Source organism: Schistocerca cancellata, chromosome 4 (assembly GCF_023864275.1).
Source record: "Schistocerca cancellata isolate TAMUIC-IGC-003103 chromosome 4, iqSchCanc2.1, whole genome shotgun sequence".
In the NCBI taxonomy this organism is placed as follows: Eukaryota; Metazoa; Arthropoda; class Insecta; order Orthoptera; family Acrididae; genus Schistocerca; species Schistocerca cancellata.
In genome coordinates, this window is record NC_064629.1 from 826890044 (window position 1) to 826913857 (window position 23814).

General features: G+C 40.3%; 1 protein-coding gene across 2 annotated transcripts in view; it reads right to left on the minus strand.

Annotated features, from left to right (window-relative positions):
• LOC126184873 (phosphatidylinositol 5-phosphate 4-kinase type-2 alpha) overlaps positions 1-23814 on the minus strand; it is a 100578-nt gene that overhangs the window by 66971 nt on the left and 9793 nt on the right. For both annotated transcript variants that reach the window (XM_049927496.1, XM_049927497.1), the window contains exon 3: positions 1002-1112. In XM_049927496.1, coding sequence (XP_049783453.1) covers positions 1002-1112 — 111 coding nt within the window. The remainder of the gene's footprint in view (positions 1-1001; positions 1113-23814) is intronic.

Here is a 23814-nt window from a genome sequence, read left to right on the forward strand (position 1 = left end):
CCATCAAAAGCAGTGGATGGCACATTAGGCAGCAGATTTTTATGATCATGGAATTCACATGTTTGTTGTTTGTAGTTAGGAAAAGTGCCTTCATATTGACAGAAATTATGTTAAGAAGTAAATTATTGACTTTGCTTTCATGTAATAATAAAACTGTTTTAAGTTCACATGCCTTTTTTGCTTAGTATAAAAATGGAATTAGCTTAAAAAACATACCTCGTAGCTGTTACCACTATTTTCAAAGCCTCCATAAGATGAGAAAAAAAGTAGCAATTCAAAATGTACGACTTACATCGGAATTTTCTATACACTATATTATTTCAGTTTATTTTTCACATCTTTTATTTAACAATACAAAATTAGTTTAAATTTGCAGAAGTTCCTTTTAACTAGTCTTTTACTCATTATTATTGTTTTTTAAAGACCATCTGATTATGAATACTGATAATAGTTCTTTGATAGTCACATGGTCATGAGAGTTTTTAATTTTAATTGGACAGAAACAGGATATAAACAGATTTATTTAAGTACATTTACCACACAATATTAAACAGCGAGTAAGTTACAATATTATATGTGAAAGGAAACATTGACGAAACTCCTTCATAATTACTCTTGACAAAAGACAGCTCGAAGAACATCTTACTTACTTCTTGAACTCTATTAATAGTAAGTTCAAAGACTGTTACAAAAATTATGAAAAAATAGTGATTTTAGTGAAAAACTGTTTTTGTGTGAGAATGTAACTTGAAATATGTTAAAACTATGAACATACACATGCATTTTATTTAAGAGTAATATATACCTGAACAATTTGAAGAATAAGTGGAAACATCTCCAAAAAGCAAATCTTACGCAACTGACCCCTGCAATGAGTCTGCTGACAATCATATGCACAACAGAAGCTACACTATGACATCTGCTCTTCCACACACCTTCAGAATCAAGATATAAGACAAAAAAAATGTTAATAATAAACCTTCAAGTGCATATCTGCATACCGTGTCATTGATTCCTTGTAGTCGACATCATCGATGCCAAACCTTTCCCTGAGATTCCGAAAAACTAATGGACAGTATTCCTTCACTTTAAAATGGCTGGGCATACTTTCCCTGCAAAAAAAAAGGCATTTGTGGTTTAATATAAATTACAAACAACACTGTGGAATCACAGAACATAATAACATAAATAACTGTAATGTTCATTAATTTGTCTATCTTCATCATGTTACTACTGCATTTATTGTTAATAATGGAAGTTCCAAGTGGGATATAGTTTATAATATTCATGCATCCCTTTCCTAGTCATACATTTCTTCCATTTTACACTTTGTGTGTGTGTGTGTGTGTTACACTAAAAGTCCCTTATGGCGTGTGACAGCTTTTCTGTCATGGGCACTGAACTGCATGGCAATAGTATTAGTGTCAGCAGTTAACGTGAGGATTTTGTCTAGTTATATATTTTTTATTCTCTGTTTCTTCTTCTCTTGTACTGAGCTGAAAATCATTATGAAAAATGTTACTGTAGGACTCTCATTAGAATAAAATGAAAATACAAGGACAATATACTGGCTAGGGTGTCTTCTGTTCAGAATTAATAAAAATAAAATTACTGCTACACAACACTGAGTGGGGAAAATCCATAATGCAAATGAATTAGAAGGAATTTTCATTGCCAGCATCATTAGGTACAACTGACTCTTGTAACTTGAAAAAAGAAGACATGACTGTTGAGAAGCTGCAAATGACTTAATTTATTTAACAACTAGTTTTGTCAACACAATGCAACCAAGTTGACTGTTCTTGCTATCTTCTTCAACAATAAACATTTTTTTATTTACAAAGATGGGCTGCAAACCAGATACAAACTGTGTTGAGGAAGCTCCTGGAGACTTAGCAACAACACTTGAGGCTATTCATTAACAGGCAAAGGCATTACAAAGGTACTATGAACACTGCAGATTTTGGACATGCCAGATGCACAAAATAGTTTTCTTCAAACAAAATGGTCAAAAACAAGAACACTCTAAGATGGACATCCCAAAGTCACATTTGAAAAATTGGAAATATAATCCAAAGTATTGTTATGTGACTGTAAGAAAAACACAAATCCAGAATTATAGCAATCAGACACATCAACAGTCAACTGATGAAAGTGAAAATGCATTTAAAAAATCATTCTTTTTTAGAAAACTCATTCTGTCTGTTTTGGAACTCACAAGGTGTTGATGTGACTGATTACCTTTTCATTAATAAACACTGGCTTTTCCCAAAATTATGAGACTGTCTGTACTTTTTTTTAAGCACAAACAACAGATATTATTGTAGCGTACAAAAAACATTTTTGCACCTGCTTGCACATTGGCTGGCAATAGTGTACGACCTGGGTTTTGAACTAGTTCTCTACTCATCCAATTCCCCAAATTTGGAGCCATCTTATGTTTTGCTGTGCTGTTGTCCAAGTCCAAAATATGAATTCAAGAGATAAGGTCTCTGATGAGTCAATATGTTATCTGTAACGTATTACACTAAAGCAATACACCAATTTCTCTTCTGAATGTATAAAATAATTGGAATCACATCCCACCAAATGCAGTAAGCTCAATGGAGATTTGGTTACCTAATAAAACTTTACTCGAAATACTGCGTACAGCTAGCACAAATTTTCTGAACAATGTTACCTGTACAGTCTGTCATTGATTGGATTAAAATATTCCACTGCTTCACATTCATACTGTATACTTCAAACGTGATATAGGTCATAACACAGTTAAAATATAAAATACAAAACAATCATTGGTTGTTTAGTCAAAGGAGTAAACAGAAGACATACAAAGTATAACCCAGTAAGTAATACTTGGGATACAGTCAAGGTATTCATTAAGTCACACAATGATGATAAGCTGATTATACAATAAAATTTAGCATAAGTTATTTAGAATTAAAAATGGTAGGCATACAATAAATGAGAACATCATACGACAAAACATTTTCCCACATTACCAAATTTTACAATTACAAGCATAACACCTAGTGTTTCTTGAATAGCAGTGAAGTAGCACACCACTTATGAGTGTAAGAGCATACTGAACTAAGTACACCACCTTGTGGACCACTGGTAGGATATAAACCTCAGAGCTACAATACACACTGTGTATCACTCTAATACATTACAACAATTTTTGTTGACCTCCAAAGATGACATAGTGCAATATATGAAGGTAGAAACAGAAACAAACACTAGTATTTCCTTCTTCTGTACATACAGTTTAGAGAGAAGCAATGAAAGAACCTCTGGATAAAAATATACGATGACTCAGTCACTTTAATAATTGTGTATAATATATTTAAAAATCAATATATAATGACGTTAGGCCTATAATGTAATGAAACACACACACACACACACACACACACACAAAAACAATCGCTCTCCGTAACAGCAGCATCAAAGTAAAAAATTCGGATACCCAATTAAAGGTAAACAAAAATACACAGAGTTATCAAAATTAATGGTGGCAACGCATACAGACGAAAGTACATGATACTCTAAGCAAACAAGTCCCAGTAAACATAGGTCTGCAAATGAACCATTTGCGATATAACTGTGAATTTGTGGTTAGTAGCCACTACTGACAAGATTCTATGTAAACACCACACACCAGACCGTTGTGTGGTTTTCTTTTTCATTCTCAACACATAGAGTGGCAAACAAAGTGGATATGACTGTACAATACACAGAGTGCCACTCCTGTTAGTTGTTTGCAAAAATGTTCAGTTGTGTTGTGGAAGTGTTTGTGAACATTACAGTAACGAGTATGCAGATATGCATTTCATGCATGGTGGGACTAATGGCAATGCACAGGAGGCTGCATGCTGTATGCTTGTGCCAAGAAGCATACCCTGCCCAAAGGCACCCCGAGAGTCGAATGTTTATGAGGGTCCATCAGTGCCTCAGAGAGACTGAACTGGGGACTTTGCACATACTGCAAACATGCAGGCCTGCACGAATACTCTCCAGGAATCTCGACAAGGAGACTTGACACTCACTCCTGGGATGAGTCACAGTAGTGTTTGGGAAATAATGCAATGTACCTGTATCACCTACAATGAATTTAGCATCATACAATGGAAACACCCCATCACAACCCCCTCAGATTTAATGGTAAGTTGGCCCATTGGATAGCCCATCAAAAACTAAAAACAGATCAAGCATGAAAACAGGAAGAAGGCATACTGAACTGTGGAAAAAAGAAGAAAAACAGAAGCAGTGAAAGGGAGATCTGGGTTCAAATCTCACTTGATCCAATCCCCCCCCTCCCCCCCCCCCCCCACACGCACACACACACAAACACACAAAATTACGAACTTTCCGTCTGGTCATTTATGTGTCTGCTGGCTCTGTTCAAATTTGTATGTGTCTTGGCATAGTGACAGTTTGCAACAGTGACATGTAACAAACAAACCTCCAGAAGTATGTACCTCCTACTTGTTCTACACATGCACTACATGTTATACTCTTTCATTCCATTTTGGGAGTTGGGAGTTTAGACTCTTGAATTCCTTCATTGTAACATAATTCACACCTGTTTATTTTTTGTTTTCATCTCCTGAGAGGTCTATGCATCATCTTGCTTGCTGTCACTATTCATCACTTTTACTTGCAATGGTAATACATTCTTACCACATGACTGATATTCTGTGATACAGACAGACATTACACTACGACACACACACAAATTTGAATACAGCCAACAGACACATCAATGACTGGACGGAAAGTTCATAATTTTATGAAAAAAGAAACATATTGGACTGAGTGAGATTTGAACCTCGATCTTCCGCTTCACAATCCAACACTGTGATCACACAATAATTGCTCAATATTGCAGATATTAAATTTGGACCATTAGCTGTTCCAGTTTTTTTTTTTCTTTTTTCCACAGTTTAGTAGACTTTCTTCCTATTTTCATGCTTGATCTGTGTTCAGTTTTTGATCGGCTATCCAATGGACCAACTTGCCACTAAATCTGAGGGGGATACAATGGGGAGCTTCCCTTGTTAGTGACTTGCACTTTAATCCTAGACTTACATTTTGTCAGTAGATGCAATAAGCTGCAGGCAACCCTATGTTTGATAATTACATTTAATTTACAGATGAAGCAAGGTACTCATGACGGTATGTTTAGTAATCACAATTCTCATTTTTGGAATCATCTAGGCTTCAACCTACATGTTGTGCACTAGTCTCTACATCAGTGATGTTACTCACTGTACGTGTGGTTAGGGGTATTATAATCTGTTCACCGTAAGAATAAACCTGATGTAAACAAACACAAACATGATGATCAGTCAGCAGTCATAACCCTCATACACTGGTGGTGTTCCGCTCTTGGAAGCAGGTCCAAGTTATGTATTAGATATCTTATTACTATGTCACTGTAAATGAAACTTTAAGACATTCTAATGTATTAACAGCCATCAATGTTTTTATTAATCATACTTTAGCTACATAATTTTTATTTCTAAAATCGTGTACAGTCACAGTCTCCGTAAGCGCTACTTGTGCTCCAGTCGTCTCGCTGTTCAAATGTACTGCAAAAATGGATGAGATTGCTTCCTACTTCGTAGTGAAATACGCGCACGAAACACTGTTAATTGCTAGAAACAAGTTGTTGTTACTGTTTTTCACAAGATTACAGAGAAAAAAACCAGCTCTGACTGCTTTCAAGAATATGTAACAAATATAAGGAAGAGTATTTTAATTATCTTCATGGCATAAGTGTAAGCGTGGCAGATTTACAAACGAGTGTGCTGGTGGGTGACGGTTTGAGGCCTGTTGTGTTCTATAATTTTTTTTTTAATACCTTAATCATTTAAATATGAAATTTATCAAATGTATGGTAATTAACTCCTACTTAACCATAATTTTTTTTTTCAAGAAAAATGCAGGTCTTGTAGTTTCTAATTACATATCACACGCAAAATTCTGTTTTTTCATTCCAAATACACATTCTTAATTACTGATACTTTATAAAAGATTGTTAAAGATTTTGAAGTTTAGAAAAATTACACAATTGAATTTTTTTGAGAAAATGAAAAATCAGATACTCTTTGTTAGAATATGCCCACTGGTTTCTAGGACAGCTGTGGTCTCGCACGAGCCACAGTGAAAAGCGTTACAGAAACATGGAAAACAATAATTTTCACAGTGTCGAGTACACTATATAAATGCTGCGTTTTACAGTTGTCTCCTTAACACTGCAATCTGAACCCAACAAAATTGATCTGGAGCCAACTTAAAGGATTTGTCATGAGAAATAATAAGACATCTAAGCTGCCAAATGTACAGGAACTAATGCACGAAGCTTTGTGAAAATGCAGAACAACACATCATAAAAGAGGAGGAGGAAATGTGGCTTGGGATTCTGTTGCTGATTGCCCTGTTACCAACGTGGTAGTATTGTAATGTATTCCTCGGAGTCTGATATGGAAGCAGTTCAAAGATTACCAGACGACCACCTGTAATACCTTCAGTGGCTTCAATATTTAATTAGATGGAATAATCACAGCAGTGCATTTTTATGCCACATATAGCCGATACAGAAAAATTACCCCTTCTTAAAATCAGGAATTTTCATAACTCTTTGTTTCTAATTACAATAACATGTTACCTAAGATCAAGAGCATGTTATGTTTTCTGTCTGGTCACCAGAGAAGCATATAATCTGAGTTTTACCATGTATTTTTTCCTTTTATTTAAAAATTAAGTGACATTCAAAGCTATATTATTCTCTGCTCGTTGCTTTTTATGTATTTACTACAACTGTTCACATCATTGCAGATTAGTTGGGTCACTTGCCTGGCTGGTGGTGTCCAAGTTAAATGCGCTGGTAAAGCTGTTGCCCAATACTATCGCTGAGTCTATGTACACATAACGCACAGCATAAAACATATCCTCATTACCGTACTTGACGGTATTCGCTACAGCTTGGCTTTCATTCCACGTGAAACAAAATCCAATGAGGTTCCAGCAAATGTGGAAGAATACATAGTGTAATGTTTACATGAAATTTATTCTTACGATGAATGGAGTACAGCTGATTGTCTTATTGATCTGTACATGTTACCAAACAAACCCAATGGACAGAATTACCTTCGGCTTCTGTGGCATCATCTTGCTAGATTGCTTGATGATGTTCCCTTAGAGCAACGGCAGAGGATGTGGCACACACATGATGGAGCACCGGCACATTTTGCTGCTATGACGAGATGATATCTAACATGCCAATATGACAAAAGATGATTTGGGGGAGGACCTGTACCGTGGCCTACACACAAGATCAGCTGAGCTGAACCCCATGATTTCTGCATTTAGGGCCACCTTAAAATTGTAATGTACATCTATCATTCCAGTCAAAATGGTTGGAGAATTGGAGAAGACTTGTCAATGATTATCAAGAACTTCAAACTGGTCTCGGCATGTTTGAAAGGATTCGAAACTTATTGTAGCGACTGGTACAGCCCTGCATTCTAGTACATGAACGACACTTTGAAAACCTCCCTTAACTATGAGTACAGCCATGTAACTGTTGTCCTGTTCATTCAAAACACTTGCACTTCTATCAAAGTATCTCTAATAATTTTTGACTTTTTGCTTCTAGTATCATGTACTTTCAACTGCATGTGTTCACACCATTATTTATGATACACACTGTGTGTGTGTGTGTGTGTGTGTGTGTGTCCATAATTAAAGTTCCAGTTCCAAAATGCTGTAGGAAGAGAACAACTGGTCTGAATGATATTTTGAGCAACAAATTATTGACAGAGGGAGAAACATCATGGAACAAAAATAATTTAATGAAAATTTTAGCAATAGATGGTGCTGTAAGCCCATTAACGTAAAATGGAATCAGCTAGAAGTGAGAGATGAATCACAATACAATAGCTATGGTTTGAATTGCTCATAATATACCCATACTGTTCAGTGTACATGACTGCACAAGTTCATCAGTCAACAGTCATGGCACAGTTAGTTAGGTAAGTCCATCTACCAAGACAAAGTCGCACCACATTAAATAGGAAAAATCGATTTTTTAATTTTCCTGATACCAAAAAAACATGTAAAAGCTAAAATAATATCAGTATTTAACTGTCTTGGCACCAAAAACTGCAGTGTCATTTTGTGCTATGCTAATTTGAGACTGCTCTATCGAATGGGCACTTAGAATTCCACTTTAAAAATAAATTTGTTCATAATGGGAAACAAACTGATGCTTTCCCTCGACACTGAGCATTGTATGAAAGATGTGATGAGTAGTATTCATTTTTGGGGCTGAATCGAGCTACAAATTACAAAAACTATATTGCAAATATCTGCCAAAGCTCCAGGGAAAATATGCCTGACTTGTAAGGGGTGTGTGTGTGTGTGTGTGTGTGTGTGTGTGTAAAGTTACAGTTTCAAAATGCTGTATAAAGAGAACCACTGCTCAAAATGATGAAAATGATGTCAAGTTCGAACAGCGTCGTATTCACGCCCGGGGAAACATCATGCTAAAAAAAAAGGTAATGAAAATTTAACCAATAGATAGTGTATGTACGAGACGCCAAACATGACTGTCTCCATAAAGGTTCACACACTGCTGATAAAGCTTTTACAAGAACAGTGGCTATGTGCTAGTGGCTGTGCAGAAGTTCACTGCAAAATGACACTGGTTTCTAATTGTCACGGCACTGGTGCAAGACATGTTCAATATGCTGTCCATGATTTTCTGCCACAAGCTGAAATCGAGAAACAGCATGTTCCACAACAGAACAGAGTGTCTCTGGGGTAATGTATAGAATGCGTTGCACAATGCGTACTTTCAGTTCAGCTATGTTCGTAACTGGAGAGCTGATCACAACATCTTTTCACATAACGCCACATCCAGAAGTCACACGGATCAATATCAGATTATCTGGACGGCCAGACTGTAGGGAAACGATGGCTGATAATTCTAGCATTTCCAAAATTCCTCTTCAGCAGCCACTTCACTGGCTGTACAATGTTTGGAAGAGTGCCATTGAACAGAAAAACAATCCTACCTACAGAACCAGTCTGTTGAATGATTTGAACGTTGTCAGTGTGCAAAAGACGCTCATAGTGTTTACTCATGATGGTACAGGTAACAGGACCCGCAGGACTCATCTCCTAGAAAGGGGCATTATTTGTCCACAGCATGTTCCATGGCCATTCACTATCCGCTTCATGGCCATTCACCGTCCGCTTCCATGTGAGCAAAAAATTCCAGAGCAAATGTTTGTCTTGCTGACAGGTCAGCAAAAAGCAGCTCCTGAACATGAATGATTCTGTATGGATAGCAATACAGGATTTTTCGCACGATTTTATGTGGCGTGCTCCCAGGCATCTCCGACATTCTTGACATTCAGGCAAACCACGTAAACCACACCGCTGCTCAACTTCTCCTGCAACAGTGTGACCACATCTTTAACTGATGTCAGATCAATTCTTTTCTCCTTCTGCAACATTACACTTCAAAAGAACTTGCATTTCGAATTCTGTAATTATTTTCGCCAGACCCTTAGCAGACATCGGACTAAAGCCTTTTCTCATGCCCTTGGTTGTCCTGAACTTCTGCACAGCCACTAGCACATAGCCACTGTTCTTGTAAAAGCTTTATCAGCAGTGTGTGAACCTTTATGGAGACAGTCATGTTTGGCGTCTCGTACACACACTACCTATTGGTTAAATTTTCATTACCCCTTTTTTCTTTTTTTTTTTTTAGCATGATGTTTCCCCGGGCGTGAATACAACGCTGTTCGAACTTGACATCATTTTGAGCAGTGGTTCTCTTTATACAGCATTTTGAAACTGTAACTTTACACACACACACACACACACACACACACACACACACACACACACACACACACCCTTACAAGTCAGGCATATTTTCCCTGGAGCTTTGGCAGATATTTGCAATATCGTTTTTGTAATTTGTAGCTCGGTTCGGCCCCAAAAATGAATCCTACTCATCACATCTTTCATACAATGCTCAGTGTCGAGGGAAAGCATCAGTTTGTTTCCCATTATGAACAAATTTATTTTTAAAGTGGAATTCTATGCGCCCATTCGATAGAGCAGTCTCAAATTAGCATAGCACAATACTGTTTTATCAATATTTATTAATAGGGACAATGAAATATGAAGAATAAATAGTACTCCAGCAGCAACTGAGCAGCACTACTGCTTGGCGGTAGCAGTCAGCGTGGGCCAGGGTGGGACGCGACACTTTGCTGGAGTACTGGATATTATTTGTGTTTTACTGTCCCTGTTAATATAGATCAATGAAAGAAATATCACACTACACTAATTTGGGATTTCTCTATCAAACAGGTAAAATTCTGCTTGACTTATCATTGTGTTCATATCGGGTAAAAAAACTGACACTTTCTGTTGACACAGGGTGTCGCATGAAAGACTTGATGAACAATAACTGGCTGGGCTGACTCCAACTACACACCACAAAAACCAAACTGAAAAATCTGCTGAAACACCAGAGAAAATATGTCTGACGACTTATGAGACACATCCAGTATAATGGCAGGGGCTAGTTCTCTATCATGAATCAGGCACCTGTTAAGTTGTGCAGAATTATGTGAGTGTTTTAAATACTGTATTCTCAAGGTACAAGACTTGCCCCTGCATTCTCAAGGTACAAGACTTGCCTCTACGTGACATGCCATACAGCTTTCAATGGAGTCCTCCGAATGATTCCTCATGTCACTCTTTGCCTTGCCTCATGTGATACATAGCAGAGTTTGAGTACAATTTAAGTACTACTGGGTTCATGTTTTATCTAAATGTTCTTTCAATGCCAAAGCTGTTAAGGATGAAGATAGGACAATGTATGTGGACTTATCTTTCATCTATTTTAGCAAAGTGTGATGGAAAAAAAATAGTCAAGAAAATATTGTCAGATTTAACTATTATTGATTACTGTTATATCCAGAAGTTCCGTCATTGCTGTTGCTGTGGAGGAAGAAGACACGAAACTGTTCACAGGCTTATCTTGTACTATTGTAGTATAATGTGCAAAACAAAATTGTCACAAAAATATTATCACATTTAATATTTTATTTTAACATTTAGTAATTATAATACTGTGTTATTTCTATGTTAAGAGAAATGTAGGTGTGACCTCCCTACGAACCCTAACTGCAGGGGGTGGGGAAGCTAATTCTCTCTTCCGTCCCTGCTATTCATACACTGCCCTGTCGCCTTCATATGTTAACAAATACTTTTGTAACATTTTCTGAGTAACACAGAGTAAATGTTGCTGCTTCAATTTATTTCTGGCCGCAAGTTGTCCACTCTACGTCCCATACACACTCTTACAGTCCCAAGTGTTACATAGCACCACTGCTGCTCAACACTTGGTCTCATGTTTTTAATTGTAAAGTCTGGTAATATGGTAAATGTTTTAATATTTGACTTTCTCCTTTACCTTATGCCCACTATTTTTAATTCTATTAAATTTATGCTTAATTTTTATTTGATGTTAGGCCAATCCCTTACATTTGTTACCTTTGTCTGACATGATGAAAACCTACACTGTAGCTCAAGAACGCCCATTTGATGGGTTATACCATGCCAGTCTTCTTTTTGTTCTTTCAACTAAACATCAATAGTTGTTTTGCATTTCGCATTTTTACCATGTTATACTTGAAATGTATTTCATTCACTCGAAAATATCTCCACAGCTAAAATTGCATCGTGCAGAAAATAATAATAATAATAATAATAATAATAATAATAATATATACAGAGACACACACACTCTCTCTCTCTAATCCAACCACCCACACAGCCAGAGAGGGAGACTGTTGTGATGTAGAAAAAATACATTTCTGTTCTGACACCAGAAATACCCAAATCCACCCGAATATCATATGTTTTCAATGCCTATCACGTAACTGCAAGAGCAGAATGGAAACCTGTATGCAACTCTTCCTTTTTTCTGTATTACTACGATAAGAGATCTGGGAGTTAAGAAACAAGTAGTTTCAGTATCTTATGGTAGGTATCATGAGTTAGAGGTGTAGGATCACCCTGAATGCAAGAGAATGAGGTAATGGCCAAGGATGGAGTATGTGGTAAGGTCTTCTACACAGGATGACCAACAAGCTGTAGTTTGTTTTTGTGAGTGAAAGCACATAGTCTTAACGGAATTTGGACTGAAATGCTTCGAATGTGGAAGGTGCCTAAGATCATACCAACATCTCCACGTTGTACATGTCTTTAGGTGTTGTTGGTTGCTTGGTTTAAAAGAGGGGGGAAGGGACCAAACTACAAGGTCATCATTCCCTCGCTCCTAAGAAAACAATGCCACAAGTGCGAGAATAAAACAGACGAGACATATAACACAAAACGGAAAGAAAGGCAAAATCACAAGAATGAAGGAAATGCAACAAACACTAAACAGACCAAAAGAGGACAAGAATAAAACACAGAGACGCTAGAAACAGAAAAGAGTAAAACAAGAAACAAGATTACAGTGGCTGGCTGACCACGAGAATAAAAAGGAAAAGCCAGCCACTCTGCAACACATTAAAACCTCCACCCTAAAAGCACTAGAGTGGAGGACACAGAGGGACAAAGGACATGCACTAAAACTTAAATCAAATGATAAAATCCACCCTCACGAATAAAACGTAAAACTAAATCAGCCAATGATGCGTTGTCAGATAAAATGAGCGGCAACTAGTCCGGTAACCCAAGATTTCGTTGCTGGGGAGTCAAAGTGGGACAGTGCACTAGAATCGGGCCACTGTCAACCAGGCACTGCACTGACACTGAGACAGGTCTTCACAGCGCAAGAGGTAACCGTGGGTCACCCGAGTGTGGCCAATGTGGAGCCAGCAGAGGACAACTGATTCCTTCCGAGGGGCTCGCATGGAAGACTTCCACACATTCGCAGTCTCCTTAATGACACGCAGTCTGTTGTGCGTACTGTTATGCCATTCCGTCTCGCAAAGCCAAAAAACTCTGCGGCATAAGTCAGAATGCAGGTCAGGTTCAGAGATGCCCATCTCCAGAAGTGGTTTCCGCATAGCCTGTTTGGCCAGCCTGTCGGCACAGGTGTTGGCAATGTCGGTCTTTTTGTTGAGCATCATTTTGTATCACTAGTAAATACGACGATACTGACAAATGTCTGAGATGTGATGCAGGTAGACCAATAACACGGGAACATTTACAGAGAGATTCCATAATCTCTATGCTAAAGTGTAAAATAAAGGACATGGGTAACAGAATTTTGCACGAGTCAGTGTCAACTGCACGCCAAAGAACCTGATAAACAACCACGAGCACCGGAGAGCAATGACATTTCTTGGCTACATAAACAATAACATGGTAGTAGATCATACTTTTCTGGAATGGATAGTAATTTGTGATGAATGCTGAACATGCCCCTATACAACTTCCCAATGCTGAAAAATATCTAGCACTCTCACCAGATGATGTCTAAAGTTTTTAACAAGGGCCAAAACATGGAGGCTGCAAATGTCTGTTTCCTGCATGCCAATATGTGACACAATATTGTGGCTTCCTTTCAGATCAATAATTTACCATTCAGCTTGTAGGTGGTCCAGCACCCTCCATGGAATGCAGAGTATTAGTGTATAAATTTTTGTTTTGTCCGACAATTTAAATGTTTTGTGAACTAAGTAGTGCATGTTTCTTTCCCAAAGATTTTTACAGACACAGTTTTGTAAGATCATGATTACACAAACCTATTTTTGCAGTTGCACTGCTCCTCTGGTCCTTTTCCATGCCACTATCCCTTCTAATGTGTCTGTTATGATGCAGTCTCTTCTCAGCCAGTGTCCTGGCCAATTTTTGTTTTTCCTCATCTCTCAACTTAAACAAATGTAACACAAATAAGCGACAAGACGCATTACTGTCTGATAACACAGCTGTCAAATAACCACTACAGACAGTCGTATGAATTAAATACCTGGGAGTATGTGTGTAGAGCAAGATATAGTGGAACAGCCAAATAAAACCAAACATAGGAAAGGCAGATTCCAAAAAGAGATTAACTGGAAGAATTCTCAGGAAGTGTGGTCCACCCACGAAGGAGATAACTTATAAAACCCTCATTCAACATATACCTGAGTACTGCTTGGCAGTCTGGGACCCTTACCAGATAGGACTGATAGACAAAACACAGCAGAACAAAACAAGAGGAATATGTGAATGTGTTTGAGCACATGTTCATTTAATAAGCACAAAAGCATCACAGAAAGGATCATTCAATTCCAGTGGCAGAAACTACAAGACATGTGTTGTACATGACAGTGTGGTTTACAAAAAGGGACGGAACATCCATTATTCTTCTCTCATAACACTCACGGTTAACATGAAAGGGGATACATGAGAATGTTACATAAAATACCATCTGCTACACACCATAAGATGGCTTGTGGAGTATATATGTAGATTTATTTCTGGATAATTTTGTTTCTACTGCGTACATTTGGCGTACAGCTTATATGTCACTAAGGGAATCGAAGCAGGTAACGAACTAGTTGCTTTGATGTTTCGTCATCTACTCTATTGCCTTCCCAATTGCATGCAGCTCTGCAGTAAATACAGTGTTCTCATTGGAAAGGTGAATTCTGAAGATGTGGTTGGGGAAAACAACTCACCAGGAATTGGAGATCATGAGCTTCAAACTGTCAGTCCAAACTCCACTAAAATTTTAAAAGTTAAATCTGAAATGTATTCCTTTTGAAAATTTGTCAACTATAAAATAATTCAACACCTCTTAAGAAGACCTATTCCTATTTCAGTGTAAAACTTTTAAATCAGCCGCACCCATTAGAGACAAACATAGGCAGGTTTCAGCCTGCCTGATCCTTGTTTTGCAATATGGTCAGTATGGTACATAGGCCAGACAAGCTGGCTTGCACAACTGCAAGGCTAAGTGCAGCCCACTGAGTCAGCCCAACTGCATTGACACCCCTTGCCGGCTTGTTGCTAACGAGCCTGCAAAGCAATGTACTGAAGTTATTCATTGCGCCAGCCTGTGGCTTTTGCAGCACTATGCCCTGCATGAATATGAATCTTTGTTATTTCAATTAATTATGCAGGGGCAGGTGGAATCTTTGAGTGTGCATGCTTCACTTCATTGCCAGTTCACCCATTCTTTTTACTGCCAGCCAGTTACAGTAACAACAACATATATTTTACAATTACAGGAGGTTATGTGACACCAATGTTCTGGATACATTTTTCAAATTTCACTTCTTAATTTCCAAACAGTGCCAATCAAGCACATGGATGGAATGCAAGTCACTGCATTCTTGGTGGGTGGAATCACTGATAATCACAATGTAAGAATCCACTGACACATAATAGAAGTCAAGTAGAATATACTGTCAAAACTGTATTTCCTCCCCACACATTTCAGAACATTGCAAACAGAAGCAATGCACATCACAGCACAAGCAGAAAGCTGGAGCAGTAAATCTGGAAGCAGAGCATGTAGTGCAGTGGGCTGGTGAACTGACAGTCTGATGGGCTAGCCAGCTAGCTCACCCCATAGAGTGCATGCACATGGCACAGGTTGGGCAGACTGAAACCTGCATTGTGCATGACTCTAGCACCCATCTCTAAAAGACATTTTGTCACACAGATCCCAAAAGACCTAAATGGCTGCAATCAACTGCTGAAGACGCATTCCATTAGTGGTTAAGGATATTATGCCTCCAAGAACAAGGAAACGCTGAAAAGTAATGCCTCCGAATTTTTTGTGTGACACACTAACTTTTTAAACAAAACATATGTTATTAACGTACTACGTATTTATTCTTCATGTCTACACATTTGCAGCCCTCTGCCTCTACAGGGCTCCAAATTGTATGTAGCTCTAAATTGCAATGTGTAACATGGCAGTGTGTAATGTAATTGTGTCATTGTGTGGGGAACAGCACGCTTTGGGTGCACTGTCATCAATCATCGTCCATACAGTCCCGACTTGGCCCCATTTGACTCTCAACTGTTTCCAAAACTTAAAGAACACCTTGACATTGACATTATCGACAATGTGAGGGCAACACTACAGTACTAGTCATGCATGTGCAGTCCTTCCCAACTATTAAGAGGGATGATTAAAACAGCTTCCTTCCACGACTCACAGAACTATCCTGTCAACCAGATAAAATTACAGTACACACTCACTGATATAGCAACTTATTGTAGACTGATCACAAGGGAGAGAAGTGAGAAATCATGTACACTGTTTACAAAAATACAGGACTCTATGCAATGGTCAAACGACGGTATGTTTGTACAATTCCCCTGCATGAACAGTTTCTTAAACATGGAATTTAAAACTTCTGCCAAACCAGACCGGTCAGTGAGTGACTGGATGGAAGCCTTAGACCCACCTACAGATTTTACATAGGACCAGAATTTTTTTGTCCCCTCAGCCAGATCTTTGGCCAAGGTATTAAGGTGGTAGCTGTTGTATGCTTCGTGCATTGAATCTTTTCTAACCTCTACTAACCTCTGCCTGTCATCATTTGCATGTCCTCTTTTGAAACATAAGTGAGCTGATGGAAAACGTAGATGCTGAGGGAAACAGTGAGACACTAGACTATAAACATGCTAAGTGGAATGACTCAAAATATTTAAGTGTTTGTTTTAATGCAATTACTGCATCCTACATCAGTAATACTTAAAAAATTTGTATGTAATTTACTTGTTTATTGTGTTTCTTTGGTAAATTGATGACAGGAAACAAATTTGTACAACAGTATGTTATACAGAAAGCAAGTTTTGAAATAATTTGATATTTTTCCTGGTCTTTTTTAAATATACAGATTGATCTTTTGATTTATGGATGAATCAATCACTATTTAAAAATGAATACATTACAAGTGAAGTTCACAAAGTTTTCATCCAAATACAAACTGTTAAACAGTCTTTTGCGTTTCCTGTAAAATTACAATTTTGCAGAAAGCAAGTTTCGAAAAAATAGTACTCAATTTTGAGTTAGAGAAATTTATAGAACGATATTGGCCACAGCACACTCGTATATACATAGATGGCTCTAAAACAGATGAGGGTGTGGGATACGCTTTCTTCAGCCTTGCCATTGGCATCTAGAAAAGTATTGCACTTCCACCTGAAACTTCTATCCATACAGTGGTGCTATTGGCCATATGGGAGGCCATTCGGTAAGGCATACAAATATTGAAGCTCATATTGATATTCACAGGCTCCTAAAGTGTTATGAACAATTTGACAGGGGCAGACTAACAAATGTGGTGTATTTTGGATATATTGGATACCATCACAGAAGCAAGGAAAATGAGATAGATGTCCCCTTCCTATAGATAAAAGATCATCAGGGCATTTAATATAATGAAATAGTTGACTACCTAGCAAAGAGGAGCATTACTGAATGACAGTTCCACTGAACACCTATCACTCTCACTGATTTCAAACTTTCAATCAAGAAAGCTGCTTACCACGAGTGGAACCGTGAATGGCACATGTCTCCGCAACATAAGGGGAGACACCTAGCAGCCACACAGCCAAGTATCTTCCCTTGACTGTGTGAAGCTAAGTAAACATCACATGATGTCCAGTATTTGTAAGAGGCTGGTGCATGGATGTTACCACGCACATTTAAATCAAATAAAAATTCTAGTTTTTGGACATTGTATCGAGGATTACCCTGCATGGCATATATGAATCATGTAACATTGACATGCATTACATACAAGGAAGTACAAGAAGTACTGCACAGGAAACTGGTTGCAAGGGGTTTTCCCCTACCTACAAGTGCGACCACCTTACTCTACCGATTCATTATAAGTTAGTACAAACTGATACAGAATATTTAAATGAAGCTGAGATACATATTCAAACTTGGTACTAAAAGCCCAAGAGGTCAAATATTATTATGGAGACAGTCTCCTCTGCATATTGGTTATCCCCACAGCTAAGATTACTATGTACATTTAACTTGAAAGTTGCTTTAACTCTGTACTGTTACACCTACAGCTGGTTGTGTCTTCAAAGTAACCTCAGCCAATATAGATGATGATGATGATGATGATGATGATGATGATAATAGTAATAATAATAATAATAATAATAATAATAATAATAATAATAGACAGTGATAAAGCTATAAAACATATTGTCCGTAGTGAATAAAATCCACTGTAGTTGTAATATCAGAGTTCCTTTACTTGGATAAAGGGATGTATACCATCTGTGTTTCAGGACAAAAAAAGGCTCTGAGCACTATGGGACTTAACTGCTGAGGTCATCAGTCCCCTAGAACTTAGAACTACTTAAACCTAACTAACCTAAGGACATCACACACACCCACGTCCGGGGCAGGATTCGAACCTGCGACTGTAGCAGTCGCGCAGTTCCAGACTGTAGCGCCTAGAACTGCTCAGCCACTCCGGGTGGCATTTCAGGACACTAATCCCATCTTCAGGTTGGCTGGTTGGTTTAAAAGAGGTAGGAAGGCAAAAAACTGCTAGGTCATCGGTCCCTCGTTGTGAATAAAACAATGCAACAGGGTTGAGAAGAAAACAAGCGAGACTGACAACACAAAGCAGAGAGAAAGGAAAAACTACAAGAACGACAGAAGGGCAACAATCACTTAAATGGACAAAAGGAAAGAAGAAAACCACAGAAACGCAAGTAACAGGTAGAAGAGACTAAAACAACAAACCAGATAACCATGGCTGGCTGACCATTAGTATAAAAAGGAGAAGCCAGCCACTCCGCAATACATTAAAACCTCCACCCTAAGAGCACTAGGGTGGAGGACACAGAGGGACAAACGACATGCGCTAAAACCTAGATCAAATGATAAAACCCACCCTCACGAATAAAGCGTAAAACTACGAGGGTAATCCCAAAAGTAAGGTCTCCTATTTTTTTTTTAATAAGAACATAGACCTGTTTATTTCTACAATGGTTTACATCAATTTACAGCTTGAACATTTAGCTATTTTTTGACATAATCACCATTTCTGTCGATGCATTTTTGTAGACCCTATGGCAGTTTTCGTATGTCCATGTCATACCAGCTCACCGCCATGCTGTTCAGAAAGTTATGAACCTCTTCTTTCACCTAGTCGTCGGAGCTGAATCACTGGGACCACAATTAACTCTGACAGGTACTGTGAGGCTCTGAAAAAACTCAAATGGGCAATTCAGAACCGGAGAAGAGGAATGTTGAGCAAGGGCATACACATTCTCCATGACAATGCTCGCCCACACATCGCTCAGCAAACCGTCGCTCTCCTGCAACAGTTTCGGTGGAACATAATCACCCACCCATCCTATAGTCCTGACTTGGCGTCCAGTGACTATCACCTGTTCCCTAGGTTAAAAGAACATTTGACCAGAAAGCGATTCAGCTCCGACGACGAGGTGAAAAAAGAGGTTCATGGTTTTCTGAACAGCATGGCGGCGAGCTGGTATGACATGGGAATACAAAAACTGCCACAGCGTCTACAAAAATGCATCGACACAAATGGTGATTATGTCGAAAAATAGATACATATTCAAGATGTAAACTGATGTAAACCATTGTAGAAATAAACAGGTCTATGTACTTATAAAAAAATAGGAGACCTTACTTTTGGGATTACCCTCATAAATCAGCCGATGAGGCACTATCAGATAAAATTAGCAGCAACGAGTCCGGTAACTGAAGATTTCATCACAGGGCAGTCAAAGTGGGACAGTGCACCAGAATATGGGGCACTGTCAACCGAGCGCCGCATCAACACTGAGGCACGTCTTCATGGCACAAGAGGTAGCTGTGCATCACCCAAGCGTGGCCCATGTGGGGCTGGCAGAGAACCACAGAGTCCCTGCAACAGGCCCGCATGGAGGACTGTCACACATTCATAGTCTCCTTAATGGCACGCAGTTTGTTGTGCCTACTGAGACTATGCCATTCCGTCTCCAAAAGCCAAAAAACCTGGCGGCGTAAAAAGGAACACAGGTAACTCACTGGAATGCCGATCTCCATAAGCAGTTTCCGAGTAGCCTCTTGGGCCAGCCTGTCAGCAATTTCGTTGCCTGGAATTCCAACATGTCCTGGGGTCCACACAAACACCACTAAACAACTGGGCAATTCCAGGGCATAGATAGACTTCTGGATGGTCGCCACCAAAGGATGTCGAGGGTACCACTGGTCGATAGCTTGTAGGCTGCTTAAGGATTCAGCACACAGAAGAAACGACTGTCCAGGGCATGAATGGATGTGCTCAAGAGCACAAGATATAGCCACTAGCTCTGCAGTGAAAACACTGCAGCCATCTGGCAAAGAATGCTGTTCAATATGTCCTCCATGGACATACACAATGCCTACATGACCATCAGCCATCGGTGTAAACCACTTCATGGCCTCAGTACATGTCAAGAATCGTGATGAAGTGGCAACAGAGAGCCGCAGGGTGAACTGAGTCCTTTGAGCCATGTGAAAGGTCCAGGCAAAGCCGCGGCCTAGGTGTACACCATGGAGGTGTACACGAATGGTCGAGTATAGGTGGTAAAGGCGAGGGCTCCAGTTCAGATAGAAGGGATTGGACATGAACTGCAAGTGTAAGCCCTGACCTGGGCAGCCAATGCGGGAGATGAACTGCCGTGGGTGCGATAAGGAGACAATAATTCAGATGCGCAGGAGAACTACGAATGTGTGCAATGTAACTGGTGAGCAGTTAGCACGCCTGACCTGCAATGGGGGGACTCAGCATCCGCCAGGACGCTGGTCACCGGACTTGTCCTAAAAGTTCCTGTCGCTAGTCGAATGCCACAGTGGTGCACTGGGTCGAGTAAATGCAATGCTGAGGGCACTGCCGAACCATAAACCAGACTCCCATAGTCAAGGCGGGATTGAACAAGGGCTCTGTAGAGCTGCAGCAGCATAGAGCGATCTGCACCCCAGTTGGTGTTGCTCAGGGAGTGCAGGGAATTGAGGTGCTGCCAGCACTTCCGCTTAAGCTGACAAATGTGAGGAAGCCAAGTCAATCAGGCATCGAAAACCAGTGGTAAAAATCGATATGTCTCCACTACAGTGAGGAGGATCATCAAAAAGGTAAAGTTCTGGTTCCAGATGAACAGTACAACCTCAACAGAAGTGCATGACACACGACTTTGCGGCCGAAAACTGAAAGCCACGGGCTAGAGCCCATGACTGCGCCTTGTGGATGGCTCCCTGTAGGCACCACTCAGCAATACCAATACTGGTGGAACAGTATGAAATGCAGAAATCGTCTGCATACAGAGGGTGAGACGAATGGCCCTACAGCTGCAGCTAGACCATTAATGGCCACTAAAAATAGAGATACTCTCAATACAGAGCCCTGCGGAACCTCATACTCCTGGATATGGGGGGGGGGGGGGGGGGGGGGACGACTATGGGAGGCACCAACTTGGGCACAGACAGTACGAAGCGACAGGAAATTCTGGATAAAAATCGGGAGTACGCCTTGGAGACCCCACTCGTATACTATAACAAGGATACAATGTCGCTTTTTGTAAATCAAAAAAGACGGCAACAAGGTGTTGGCATCTGGAAAAGGCTGTTTGGATGGCAGACTAGAGGGACATAAGATTATCTGTGGTAGAGCAACCCAGGTGGAAACCGCCCTGGCACGAAGCCAGTAGGCCATGTGACTCCAGCACCCAAGCCAACCGACACATCATATGTTCCAGCAGCTTACAAAGAATGTTGGTGAGGCTGATGGGCCGATAGCTATCCACATCAAGCGGGTTTTGCCAGGTTTCAGCACTGGTATGATGGTGCTCTCCCTTCAGTGCAATGGAAAGACGCCACCACACCAGATCCTGTTGAAGATCATGAAGAGATGTCGCTTTTAGTCAGATGAAAGATGTTTAATCATCTGACTGTGGATCCAATCTGGCCCAGGAGCTGTGTCGGGGCAATGTGAAAGGGCGCTGAGGAGCTCCCAATCTGTAAATGGGACATTATAGGGTTCACTGAGGCATGTAGTGAACGAGAGGATTTTCCCTTCCATCTGCTGTTTGAGAATGCGAAAGGCTGTGGGGTGATTCTCCGACACAGAAGCATGTGAACATAGTGTTCAGCAAAGTGCTCGGCAATCACGTTTGCTTTGATAGATAACACGCCATTTACGTTAACACCAGGAACACCTGTTGTGGTCTGGTACCCAAAAACTCGTTTGATCTTTGCCTAGACTTGGGAAGGTGATGTAGGGCACCCAATGGTCCAGATGTGTCTCTCCCAATACTCCTGTTTCCATCTTTTGATAAGCTGGCATACGCAGACACAGAGCCGCTTAAAGGCTATGAAGTGCTTCAGGAAAGGGTGCCGCTTATGCTGCTGGAGAGCTCGCCAATGCTCCTTAATTGCCTCAGCGACTTCCGGCGACCACCAAGGGTCTGTCTTTCCCTGGGGGCACCGTAAAGATCGAGGGATCGGGTTTTCCGCCGCAGAAACAATTGTTGTAGTTACCCGCTCAATCACCATATTGATGTTACCATGTGGGGGAGATGCAACGGTGACAGCAGAGGTGAAAGCTTACCAGTCTGCCTTGTTTAAATCCCATCTGGGCACGCATCCATGAGCCTGACGCTGGGGCAGTGACAGGAAGATGGGGAAGTGGTCACTACCAACGCATGTCGTCACATGCTCTCCTGTGAATAGATGGAAGAAGGCCAGGGCTGCAAACCGAGAGATCAACGGCCAAATATGTGCCATGTGTCACACTAAAATGTGTGGGGGCACATGTATTTAAGAGGCAGAGGTCGAGTTGTGGTAGTAAATTTTCGACATCTCTGCCTCGGCCAGTAAGCAGGGTGCCACCCCACAAGGGGTTATGAGCATTAAAATCTCCCAAAAGTAGGAAAGGTTTATGGGAGTTGATCAATCAGTGCAGACAATGCATTCAGGGGTACTGCACCATCTGGAGGAAGATATACTTTGCAGGCAGTTATTTCCTACATCGTCCTCATTCTGAGAGCCACAGCTTCAAGAGGGGTTTGAAGGAGCACAGGTTCACTGCATACCGAGTTCAAGACATAGACACAAACTTCACCTGACACACTATTATAGTCACTTCAGTTCTTGTAAAATCCCCTATAGCCGTGGAGTGGAGGGGTCCGCATTTTTGGGAACCAGGTTTCCTCAAGGGCGATGCAGAAAGTAGGCTTAAGAGTTGCTGTAGCTCAGCTAGGTGGTGGAAAAAACCGCCACAATTCCACTGGAGGATGACATTATCGTGAGGCTGGGAAAGCATGAAGTGTGCAAGGAGGCAGGTTACGCCTCAGGGTCACCTGCTGCGACCAACTGAGTATTTGTAGCCATTTCTATGATGGATGAGGCATCAGTGAGATCCAGGTCCACAGGGGATGCTCTAAGATCTCCACCGCATCCTCAGATGCAGAACTGATAGGGAGTGGTGGTGATGTGGCCACCAGAGGGTCCCGTTTCTTAGCAGACTTCTTCTTAGTTGGCTTGCTCTCTCTCTTCTCGTCCGCAGTCTCAACATGTGGCACTGGAAGTGCAGCGGGAAGATGTGCACGAACCTCCAGCACCTAAAGCACCACATAGGGGGAGGGACGTGTACGGTTTAATATCACAGCGGTAAACCATCACCTTGACCTTTCCAGACAACGAATCACCCTCAAAAGCCAAGTTGAAGGCACCGGTAGCAACCCTGTTGTCTTTGGGTCCCCTGTAAAGGCCCCAGATGAAATTAGCACTCCACAGTTCTAAAT